Raw genomic sequence first — 12140 nt, forward strand, 5'->3', positions numbered from 1 at the left:
TTCTTCCTTATCAATTTGGATGCCCTGTATTTCTTTTTCTAGGCTAACTGCTCTGGCTAGGACCTCCAGCACAATGTTGAATAAGAGTGGTGATAAAGGGCATCCTTGTCTGGTTCCCTTTCTCAAGGGGAATTGCTTTCAGGTTCTCTCCATTTAGGATGATGTTGGCTCTTGGCTTTGTATAAATGTCCTTCATTACACTGAGGAACTTCCCTTCTATTCCTATTTTGCTGAGTTTTTATCATGAATGGTGTTGGACTTTGTTAAATGCTTTTTCTGAATCAATTGATAAGATCATGTGGTTCTTGTCTTTTTTTTATTCATGTGATGGATTACACTGATTGTTTTTCTAGTATTGAACCATCCCTGCATACTTGGTATGGATTCCACTCTGTAATGGTGAATTATTTGTTTGATATGTTCTTGAATTCTATTGGCTAGAATTTTGCTGAAGGTTTTTGCATCTATGTTCATGAGGGATGTTGGTCTGTAATTTTCTTTTTTTATTGTGTCTTTGCCTGGTTTTGGTATCAGGGTTATGTTGGCTTCAAAGAATGAGTCTGGAAGTAGTTCATCCTTTTCTATGCTCTGAAATACGTTTAGTAGTAATGCTGTTAACTCTTCTCAGAAAGTTTGGTAGAATTCTCCAGTGAAGCCATCAGGGCCAGGGCTTTGTTTTGTTGGGAGTTTTTAAATTACCTTTTCAATCTCTTCTTTTGTTACAGGTTTATTTAGTTGTTCTATCTCTGTTTGTGTTAGTTTAGGTAGGTAGTGTGTTTCTAGAAATTTATCCATTTCCTCTAGGTTTTCAAATTTGTTAGAGTACAATTTTTCATAGTATTCTGTTATGATTCTTTTAATTTCACTTGGGTCTGTTGTGATTATCACCCCTCTCATTTCTTATTCAGGTTATTTGCTTCCTCTCCTGTTTTTCTTTTGTCAGTTTGGCCAATCATTTATTGATTTTATTGATTTTGTCAAAGAATCAGCTTTTGGTCTTATTAAGTCTTTTGACTGTTTTTGTATTCTCTATTGCTTTTAATTCTGGTCTAATTTTTATTTGATTTCTTCTGGTGCCCAAGGGCTTCTTTTGCTGTTCTCATTCTATTTGTTTGAGTTGTAGGGTTAATTCTTTGATTATGGCCCTTTCTTCTTTTTGGATGTGTGCATTTATTGCTATAAATTGACCTCTGAGCACTGCTTTTGCTGTGTCCTAAAGGTTCTGGTGGGATGTGTTTTCATTCTCATTTGATTCTATGAATTTCTTTATTTCATCCTTAATTTCCTGTAAAGTCCAAAACTTTTTTTTAGCAAGGTGTTCAGTTTCCATGTGTTTGATTTTTTTTTCCTTGCTTTTTCTGCTACTGATTTGTACTTTTATGGCCTTATGATCAGAAAAGATGCTCTGTAATATTCTGATATTTTGGATTCTGTTAAGGCTTGCTTTATGGCCTAATATGTGGTCTACTCTGGAGAATGTTACATGTGCACTGGAAAAGAAAGTATACTTGGACATTGTTGGGTGGAGTGTTCTGTATATGAGGTCAAGTTGGTTGACTGGCATTTAGATCTTCCGTGTCTTTACTGAGCTTCTTTCTGGATGGTCTGTCCTTCATCATAAGTGGTGTGTTGAAGTCTCCTACTATTATTGTGGAGCTGTTTTCAGTGCTGTTAGAGTTTATGTATTTTGGAGCCCTGTTGTTGGGTGCGTATTCATTATGGTTATGTCCTCCTGGTGTACTGACCCTTTAATCATTATATAGTGTCTTTCCTTATCCTTTGTGGTGGATTTTACTTTAAAGTCTATTTTGTCAGAAATTAGTATTGCCACACCTGCTGTTTTTTGATTGTTGTTTGCTTGATATATTTTTTCTCAACCTTTGAGTTTTAGTTTGTGTCTTTAAGTCTAAGGTGTGTCTTTTGTAGGCAGCATAGAGATGGATCATGTTTTTTTTTTTTTATCCATTGTGTCTCTAATGGTTTGTGTGCTGCTTGGCTTGTTCTGGGTTTTGCCTGATCTTCCTGATCTCTTGAAGAGTTCTGTACATTAATCTTTTGTATTCTACCTCTGGTAATTCCAGGAAGTTATCTTCATCCAGAAGATTTCTTGATTCTTTGTTTTGGGGGCTTGCTAAAGCCATCATGGCCTGTCTCTTCATGTGATTTGATATTGACTGTTGTCTCTGAGCCATCAATCAGTTATTGTATTTATTTATGTTTGGTTACTGTGTTTTAGCTTTGTTATGCCCAAATAGGCTGCTTGAGTGATCTAGTTTGATTATTGGCACCTTTGAAGCTCTAATGTCCTGGTGCCAAGTGGCTAGAGCTGTTACTAGGTATGTGAGCCCAGGAGCCCGTTCACTTCTCTTGTATGGATGCACCTCAGGTGTCCAGGTGGTCACTCACCAGGTGTGTGGTGCCGGGTCTCACCTACAGTCCTGGACAAGCAGGGGTGATTGGTGTAGGCACAGGCATCTGGCTGCAGTAGCTGGTCATGTGCTGAGCAAGGCAGAGGGCTGTGAACCCCCCGTCTGTGAGGAAAGCTTGCCCTTGTTCCCTAGAGTATATAGGTGAGTGGGTTTTGCAGCCAGACTATGGGTACCCAGTGCTGTCGGCTGTAAGGACTGGGAGGCACCACCTATTCCTGGACCTGTCACAGGTAGCTATGTGTCATGGGTGGAGCCACTAGTCCTCAGGCCCCTGTTGATACAGCACTGTCAAATGTCATGCACCTGCCTCTCCACCATGTAGGTGAAACAGCTGAAGTTAGACTTCAGGTATATACCGGTTGTACTGTGCTAATGAGGGCCTACACTGTAGAAACGGGCCCACAAAAGTCTATGCAGGGATGAAAGACATCCAAAATCCGTGGACCCCTTATGCATGTGCCTAGGCAAAGGATCTGTTTCTGCCCTAAATTCTCAGCTTAGGGGAGCTGGCAGATTACTTTTTCCCTGTTTGTTAATATGTTCCCTCTCTATGATTGGGAGGATGGCTCAGGGCGAGCGCAGGGTCCTTCTTCCAGCCCAGGGGATGCAGCAGGGTGGGAGCCAGTGCGAGTGGGAAGGGAGCAGGTAAGTGGGAGAAACATTTTTTCCAAGGGGGTATTTTTGGATCTGCAAGGTAGGTTACACACAGGTACTTATCTTTTGCCAACTGAGGTCTGCTTCTCGCTTATTCTGGAGGGTTGAGCAGATCCTCTGCCACTCGTTCTCTCCCGATGTGGAAAATGTGTTCTGAAGGCCACTGCTTGCCTCACCATGCTGGTGCCAGTGGAATCGGCCTGTGGGGTGCCAGTTCCTGCTGGGCTAGGTCTGGCAACTCTTTGCTGCTTCTGAGCTGTTTCTCCCTATCCCTGCCACTCAGTTTGATCCCTCAACTCTGCTTTTACTCATCAGGGCTTCTAGCTTGTCATATGTAATTGATTCACATTTTTTGGGGGGGCCTTTGTTGTAAGAGGGACCACAGGAAGTGTCTGACTACTCCACCATCTTGGCTGCGCCTCCTATTTGTTCATTTTTAAGAACAAAGAAATAGAGGCACAGCAAATCCAGCCACTTGCTCTTGGTCGTATAGCTAAATAAAGAGGTTGGCAGGAACCTGACTCCATAAGTCTCCTCCAGGGGAAAAAAGTACGGGTCCCCATGCAAAAAGGAGACTAAGAAGCCACAAGGGAAAAAGGATCCAAGACTCAGTTTTCACCCACTAGGTATCCCTATTGCTGTGGGGTCCTTGTCTCCTCCCCTCTCTATAAGCAAAGACCTGAGGACCCCAGAGGTCAGGGATTCTTTTATCCAGACTCCAGTTTAAATCAAATCCAAGTATACAAAAAGTTGAGCATCTCTGATAGTACTTTAAATCACCTGCCAAGAAATGGTATCTTGGCAAGGCCAGGTGAGGTCTGATTCTTACATGTGCACAATCAGAACCCTCAATTTAAAACTAAAAATTGCACTCTGGCAGCAAGGACCCATTTTAAAGTACTTTGGGGTTGTTATTATTACTGCATTTAGGCATCCAAAAACAAGAATTTAAAATATCTCAATGGCTCCCTCCTTGTGCCCTTTCCAGATATCCCCATGACTAAAACACCTGCGTAGAGACAGAAGGATTCAAGAAATGTTAAGAGGATCATTAACATCATTTAATGGAGTCACTCAAAACTGCAGATAAATGGCTATGAGAATTCTCAACCTCTCTATCTGTCTGTGCTTCTCACCTACTTTGTTGTTAACCGGTTAGCTGACTCTGACTCATGGCGACTCTGCGCATAACAATGAAAAGCTGCCCAGTCCTGCACCATCTTCAAGACCCTTGGCATTTCTGAGTGTCAGACAATATCCTGTCCTGATTCATAGGGTATTCACAGACTTATTTTCAGAAGTAGACTGCCAGGCCTTTTCTCCTCGTCTATATTAGTCTGGAAGCTCCACTGAAACCTGTTCACCTGGATGACCCTGCTGGTATTTGAAATACTAGTTGCATAGCTTCCAGCATCATAGCAGCATGCAAGCCACCACAGTACAACAAAGTGACAAACAGGTGGTTACTCACAAAGACTAAAACCGAAAAACCAAACCCGTTGCCATGGAGTCATTTCCAACTCACAGAGACCCTATAGGACAAGAGTAGAACCGCCCCATGGAATTTCCAAGGCTGCCTCATCTTTCTCTGTGAGTGGGCTGGTGGGTTCCAACTGATGACCTTCTGCTTAACGGTCGAGTGCTTTATCACTGTGCCACTGGGGCTCCTCTCAGAGACTTAAAAAAAAAAACAACCAAACTGAACCCAATGCTTTTGAGTCAATTCCAACTCATAGCAACCCTATAGGACAGAGTAAAACTGCCCCACAGGATTTTCAAGGAGCAGCTGGTGGACATGAACTGCTCATCTTTTGGTTAGTAGCCATAGCTCTTAATCACTGTGCCACCAGGGCTCCTCTCAGAGACTCCCGTTGCCATTGAATAGATTCCAAGTCATAGCTATCCTACAGGACAGAGTAGAACTGTCCCATAGGGTTTCCAAAGAGTGGCTAGTGGATTCAAACTGCCGACCTTTTGGTTTGCAGTCGAGCTTTTAATCACTACACAATTCATAAAATACCTGCCTGTCATGGACTGAATTATGTCCCCCCAAAAACTTGTGTTATCAATTGAGCTGGCCATGATTCCCAGTATGTTGTGATTCTCCTGTATGTTGTAAATCCTGCCTCGATGATGTTAATGAGGGAGGATGGGCGGCAGTTATGTTAGTGAGGCAGGACTCAACCTACAAGATTGGACTGTGTCCTGAGGCAATCTCGAGATATAAAACGCAGAAGCAAGCAGAGAGACGGGGACCTCATACCACCAAGAAAGCAGTGCTGGGAGCTGAGCACGTCATTTGGACCTGGGGTCTCTGTGCCTGAGAAGCTCCTTGACCAGGGGAAGATTGAGGACAAAGACCTTCCTCCAGAGCTGACACGGAGAGAAAGCCTTCCCCTGGAGCTGATGCCCTGAATTTGGACTTTTAGCCTACTTTACTGTGAGGAAATAAATTTCTTGTTTTTAAAGCAATCCACTTGTGGTATTTCTGTTATAGCAGCACTAGATGACTAAAACAGAATTTGGTACCGAGAGAGTGGAGTGACTAAAATGTGGAAGTGGTTTTGAAACTGAGTGGATAGAGCTGCAACAGCAGCAGAGGTCTACAGCAGCAGAGAACCTGCAGTGGCAGAGAAGCAGCAACAGCAGAGAATCAGCAGCAACAGAACCAGGAAACCAGTGTGAGATGGCGCTGGAGAGGACTCATGGAGCAAGAGAGCTGAGTGTCTGTGCGCAGGAAGCTTACTGGCGGAGTGGGGTGCCTCCGGGCACTTATCAGTGGAGCTAGGCTTGCCAACCCATGGAGCCTGAGAGCCAAGTGCCTGTGTGCAGGAGGTTTCCTTGTAGAGTGGAGTGCCTCCGGGCACGTATTGGTGGAGCTACTGAGCTTTGGAACACTTGCCCCAGCAGGGCAGATCCAAGCGTGAGGCCCGAGGAGCCAAGAGGCCAAGAAACCAGGAAACGGAAGCTGAAGAGACAAGGAACACAAGAAGCTGACCTGCCTCAGTCTTCAAAGGTATGGCCATGACCTCAGGGGTTTCAAAGAGTGGAGCCATGGCTTCTAGTGTTTCTAAGGGTGGAGCTGCCACTCAGATGGAAGAGAATGGCGCACCTAAAGTCGAGGGAGCAGGGTTGCTGCCCCAGTCGGCCTGGAAAGCAGAGGTGAAGCCCAGGGCAGAGGGGCCTCCACTCAGAATCTGGAGAGTGTGTCCAATACCTACAGTCTAAAGGGCAGGGCCATTGTGTAAATTGTCTCAGAGAACAGAGGATTATTTTCAAAGTTTTGAGAGCTAATGTAATTTGTTCTGCTGACTTGGTTGGTGCCTGTTATCCCTTCTTTCCCTACAGTTTCTCCCATTTGTAATGGAATTTCTAGCTTGTGCCTGTTCTGCCATTGTACCTTTGGAAGCAGATAACTTGTGTTCTAGATTTCACAGATAAAGACGAATGTTTGGGTTTTGGACTTGGAGTTAAGACTTTTGCTTTGATATGATAGGGTAAACATGTTTTGCATGTTGCAAAGATGTGATTTTTTGGGGTCCAAAGGGTGGAATGTCATGGACTATGTCCCCCCAAAAATGTGTGTATCAATTGGGCTGGGCCATGGTTCCCAGTATTGTGTGATTCTTCTACATGTTGTAAATCCTGCCTCGATGATGTTAATGAGGGAGGATGGGCGGCAGTTGTGTTACTGATACAGGACTCAGCCTACAGGATTGGATTGTGTCTTGAAGCAATCTCTTGAGATATAAAAGACAGAAGCGAGAAGATAGACATGAGGACCTCATACCACTAAGAAAGCAGTGCCAGGACCAGAGCACATCCTTTGGACCTGGGGTACCTGCACCTGAGAAGTTCCTTGACCAGAAGACTGAGAACAAAGACCTTCCTCCAGAGCCAACAGAGAGAGAAAGCCTTCACCTGGAGCTGACACCCCAAATTTGGACTTTTAGCTGACTTTACTTTGAGGAAATAAATTTCTCTTTGTTAAAGCCATCCATTTTTGGTATTTCCGTTACAGCAGCACTAGACAACTAAAACACTGCCCATAAACAGAAGGGCCTTAATGTGTTAGGAACTGTATTACTGATATTAAAATTAAACATTAGAGCCACATGCTTAAACTGAAAATTCTCAATCTACGTGTAAAAAGAAAAAAATACAGATTTTAAGAGGTTTGGTTCTTCACTACTTGATAAGCACAGCCTAACAATGTACAATTGGACATATTATCAGAAGGGATCAGTCCCTGGAGAAGAATATCATGCTTGGAAAAGTAGAGAATCAGTGAAAAGAAGACCCTCAATGACATGGATTGACACAGTGGCTGTAACAGGCTCAAACATTGCAACAGCTGTGAGGCTGTTGTAGGACCAAGCAATGTTTTGTTCTTTTGTACAAAGGGTCGCTATATGTTTGAACCAACTCAATGGCACCTCACAACAACAACAAGGTACTGTTATGTGAAGTGTCAGGATATTTACACAGTGATTGGCCAAAAAAAAAAAAGTTTTAAGGACTCATCATATTTTGAGCCAGAAGTAAAATGCCCACCAGCCTTCCTGAGCTCCACTGCACACATGAACATCCATTGCCAAAGCCTCTGTACTGGCCTCCTCTATTCACACATGCACTAGAACTCTGAAGCCTCTTGTTTCTAGAAGAAATGACAAGACGGCACACGTGAATGCAGAGGGCAGGCTGCTCACTCACTGGAGTACAGCCTAGAAAAAGTGCTCACTGATGAGATGGATCCCATTTAATTTTTCCTTGGTGGGGGCGAGGGTGGTTCCAGAGGGTCAGAGTCAAAAGGACCGAAATTCAGACAGTGGAATGTCACTTCTCCTCACCACAACCTGCTTTGCTCCTGGGTGGTGACAACAATACTGGGCCCTATTTCAAGGCTGCACCACAGGGTCACCAAGGGCTACTCCTATATGCCATGCGTGCATACATAAAGCTGATTCCAGGGCTGATGCAGGAAAAGTCCAAGACGAATCTGGGAAACTGCCAGAAAATAATGCTCCCCCCTCCCCCCCAAAAATAGTAGTGCAGGAACCTATGTAAGGCAGCTTCTAATAACCAAATCTCTGACAATCTGAGTAAAAAAATTAAATACTAATATCCATTAGCCTATACTGCTATGAAAATTTTAAGAAGTAAATAAAATGGGGAAAAAGGAAAGCTATTCCTTACAATAAAATTCCAATAAATACAGAATGAATGCTTGGAACAGAAAATCACCATTTGGTATACACTACGGTAATAATGATTGCAGGTAATAATTACCGATGGATTTAAAATTAGTAGACAAAAGATGAAAAATATCTGCAGAGTCCCAAAATATCTCCCTGGAGCCCTGGTGGTGCAGTGGTCAAGAGCCTGGCTGTTAACCAAGAGGTCAGCAGTTCAAATCCACCAGTTCCTCCTTGGAAATTCTATGGGGCAGTCCTACTCTCTCCTATATAGTTTCTATGAGTTGGAACTGACTCAACAGCAATGAGTTTAAAGTATCTCCCTATGCAAAACTTATTAATTACAAAGGGTAAAACACAACTTCACATTGGGGAAGAGTGGAAAATACCTTAAACAAGAAAACAAAACAAAAACCCTCAACCCAAATACAAGATCAGTGCCTTTTATTGCATGCAAACTAACATCAACAAAAACATTAAAAAACATGAAACATATGCTCAGGGCTATTCACTGCAGCCTTATTTGTAATATACTCAAAGACTGTAAGAAGGTAAAATTTAGAGTGGACTGAGAAAGTAAACTCTGCCCAGTTGTTCATGAAACTAGAGAAATGAACACTAATAAAGACAGCTACACAGTTACCATGAAGCTGTTATTTCTCCCAAAGGCACAAAGTAACTCTAATGACTCCTTCTTTGACTCACTGAGAAACTTTGCTCTCTAATCACAGACTTTCAGAAATTTGCTGTTTGAAATTACAGCACTACAAATGAAATAATCCTTTCTTAAGGCCTCTCTCCACTGTGAATTCTCACATGTTTAGTGAAATGTGAGGACCAATGGAAGGCTTTGCCACATTCCTTGCATTCATAACGCCTCTCTCCACTGTGAATTTTCATATGTCTAGCGAGGACTGAAGAATGACAAAAGGCTTTGCCACATTCCTTACATTCATAAGGCCTCTCTCCAATGTGACTTCTTATATGTGTAATGAGATATGGGAATTGATGAAAGGCTTTCCCACATTCCTTACATTTGTAAGGCCTCTCACCACTGTGAGTTCTCATATGCCTAGTGAGGTGTGAGGAATGATGAAAGGCTTTGCCACATTCCTTACATTCATAAGGTCTCTCTCCACTATGAGTACTCACATGTTTAGTGAAGTTTGAGGACCAACTAAAGGCTTTACCACATTCCTTACATTCATAAGGCCTCTCTCCACTGTGAGTTCTTATATGTGTAGTGAGGTGTGATGGCCAACTAAAGGCCTTCCCACATTCCTTACATTTGTAAGGCCTCTCTCCACTGTGACTTCTTATATGTGTAGTGAGGTCTGAGGAGTGACTAAAGGTTTTGCCACATTCCTTACATTCATAAGGCCTCTCTCCACTGTGAGTACTCATATGTTTAATGAAGTTTGAGGACCAACTAAAGGCTTTGCCACACCGCTTACATTCATAAGGCTTCTCTCCACTGTGAGTTCTTATATGTGTAGTGAGGTACGAGGACTGACAAAAGGCTTTCCCACATTCCTTACATTTGTAAGGCCTCTCTCCACTGTGAGTTCTCTTATGTCTAGTGAGGTGTGAGGAATGACAAAAAGCTTTGCCACATTCCTTACATTCATAAGGCCTCTCTCCACTGTGAGTTTTCATATGTCTAATGAAGCTTGAAGAATGATGAAAGGTGCTGCCACATTCTTTACATTCATAAGGCCTCTCTCCACTGTGACTTCTTATATGTGTAGTGAGGTGTGATGAGCGATTAAAAGTTTTGCCACATTTGTTACATACATAAGGCCTCTCTCCACTATGAATTCTCATATGTATAGTGAGGTTTGAGGACTTATGAAAGGCTTTGCCACATTCCTTACATTCATAAGGCCTCTCTCCACTGTGAGTTCTCATATGTATAGTGAGGTTTGAGGAATGACCAAAGGCCTTCCCACATTCCTTACATTCATAAGGCCTCTCTCCACTGTGACTTCTTATATGTGAAATGAGGTGTGAAGACTGACTAAAGGCTTTCCCACATTCCTTACATTCATGTGGTTTCTCTCCAGTAAGAGTTCTCACAGGAGTGTTGAGGTAAGAGGGACAACTGCAGTCTTCTCTACATCCCTTACACTCACAGGCACTGCATCCTGAGTGATAGCTGATGTGATGCTTAAGTGATGAATGATCCGTCAAGGATTTTCCACACTCAAGGCATTCAGAAGGATATGTTTCCACTGGAGTTCTTTTGAGCACAGAAAGATCTGCAATCCGGCTGAAGGTCTGTCCATACTGATTGTCTTTGTTACTTTCACAGAGGTTCTCTACCATACACCTTCTGTTAAAAATAAGCAGCATGCTGTTGGATATAAATTTGTTACCATTTCACCATTACCATACACAGTAAACATGTATTTTTTTTGCCCTGAATTGTCTCATGTTTCATAGATTAAATCATCTGGCAGAGGTGCTACCATTATTTTCACTTTTTCTAAAATATGAATCTTTCTGATAACTACATATAAGTGAAATCTTTCAAATATTCAATATCTGACTCACATTTATGAAAATATTGTACTGCGACAGTTTTGTGAAAACACCATATTAGAACTTGTTTAATATTCACATATTAGATCCCTGGATGGTACAAAAGGTTTGCACTCGACTAGAACCTAAAGTTAGTGGTTTGAAGCCATCCAGCAGCACTGCCATGAGTCAGAATAGACTCCATGGCAATGGGTGTGAGAGATATATATAGATATATAAGCCCTGGCTGTGCAGTGGTTAAGCGCTCGGCTGCTAATCGAAAGGTCAATGGCTCAAACCCACCAGCAGCTCTGTGGGAACAAGCTGTGACAGTCTGCTTCCATAAAGATTATAGCCCTGGAAACCACTGTGGGACGGTTCTACTCTGTCCTATAGGGTCGCTATGAGTCAGAACTAACTTGACAGCAACAGGTTTGTACATACATACATATACATGTATATACAGTTGTTGTTGTTGTTAGGTGCTGTGAGTCAATTCTGGCTCATAGTGATCCCACATGATAGAGCACAACTGTCCCGTAGGGTTTTCTTGGCTTTAATTATTACTGATGCAGATTGCCAGGTACTTCTCCCACAGAGCCACGGGGTAGGTTCAAATTGCCTATCTTTTGATTAGCAGTTGAGTGCTTAACAATTCGTGCCACCTGGGCTCCTTATACATACATTTTAATGCCATGATACCCTGCACTGCTGTCTCTCAAGTGAATGACACTCACCTCACATGTATTTTCTGGTTATCATCCTGATCTTCAATGCCATGCAATTTGCAGATTTCTCCTACCATGGAGGACCAGGTGTCATTTTTCATGAATTGTACTATTATATTTTCAGCGGACAGCTTTTCTCCATCATCAAGGTTTTGAGAAACTGACTCAATGATATAAGTTGAGGTTCACAATATGAAAAAAAGGAAATGAATTACTCAGAGCAAAAAGGTAGCTGTGAGAACAGAAAGACTTTGACACATTTTGCAGTTCCAGTACTTTGGCAATGGTCAAAAAGCAATTTACTAGGAAATACTTCCATGAAGGTTGAAACAGATGGTGACAAAAATAAAGTGGAATTAGAAGAACAAAGTAGAAAGGTATTGAACACCATGCACATGAAACACTAAAAGAGGAAAGGGGGATGGTCTTTCTCCATGAACACAGGTATGTTAGGATTGAGGAAAGTCAGAAAAGCAAGCTCAGATATCTGTGAAGTACATACTCCTCAACCTAAAAGAGGCTTTTTCTAACTGATTTATTCAAATCTCATTCCCTAGATGCAGGCCTGGTTCTTCAAAGGATCTTGCCTCCTGGTGACCACTGACACAGTAGTC

General features: G+C 42.4%; 1 protein-coding gene across 3 annotated transcripts in view; it reads right to left on the bottom strand.

The window, feature by feature from the left end:
- Positions 1-8705: 8705 nt before the first annotated feature.
- LOC126066480 (zinc finger protein OZF-like) overlaps positions 8706-12140 on the bottom strand; it is a 45300-nt gene continuing 41865 nt past the window's right edge. For 2 of the 3 annotated variants that reach the window (XM_049867564.1, XM_049867563.1), the window contains 2 exons: positions 11536-11686; positions 8706-10610 (listed from right to left, as the gene is read on the bottom strand). In XM_049867564.1, the coding sequence (XP_049723521.1) occupies positions 9065-10610; positions 11536-11686 (1697 nt within the window). In that variant the 3' untranslated portion in view covers positions 8706-9064. Of the gene's footprint in view, positions 10611-11535; positions 11691-12140 lie in introns of all 3 variants that reach the window. The other variant, XM_049867565.1, reaches the window with a different exon arrangement.

This window comes from Elephas maximus, chromosome 23 (assembly GCF_024166365.1).
Source record: "Elephas maximus indicus isolate mEleMax1 chromosome 23, mEleMax1 primary haplotype, whole genome shotgun sequence".
Classification (NCBI taxonomy): Eukaryota; Metazoa; Chordata; class Mammalia; order Proboscidea; family Elephantidae; genus Elephas; species Elephas maximus.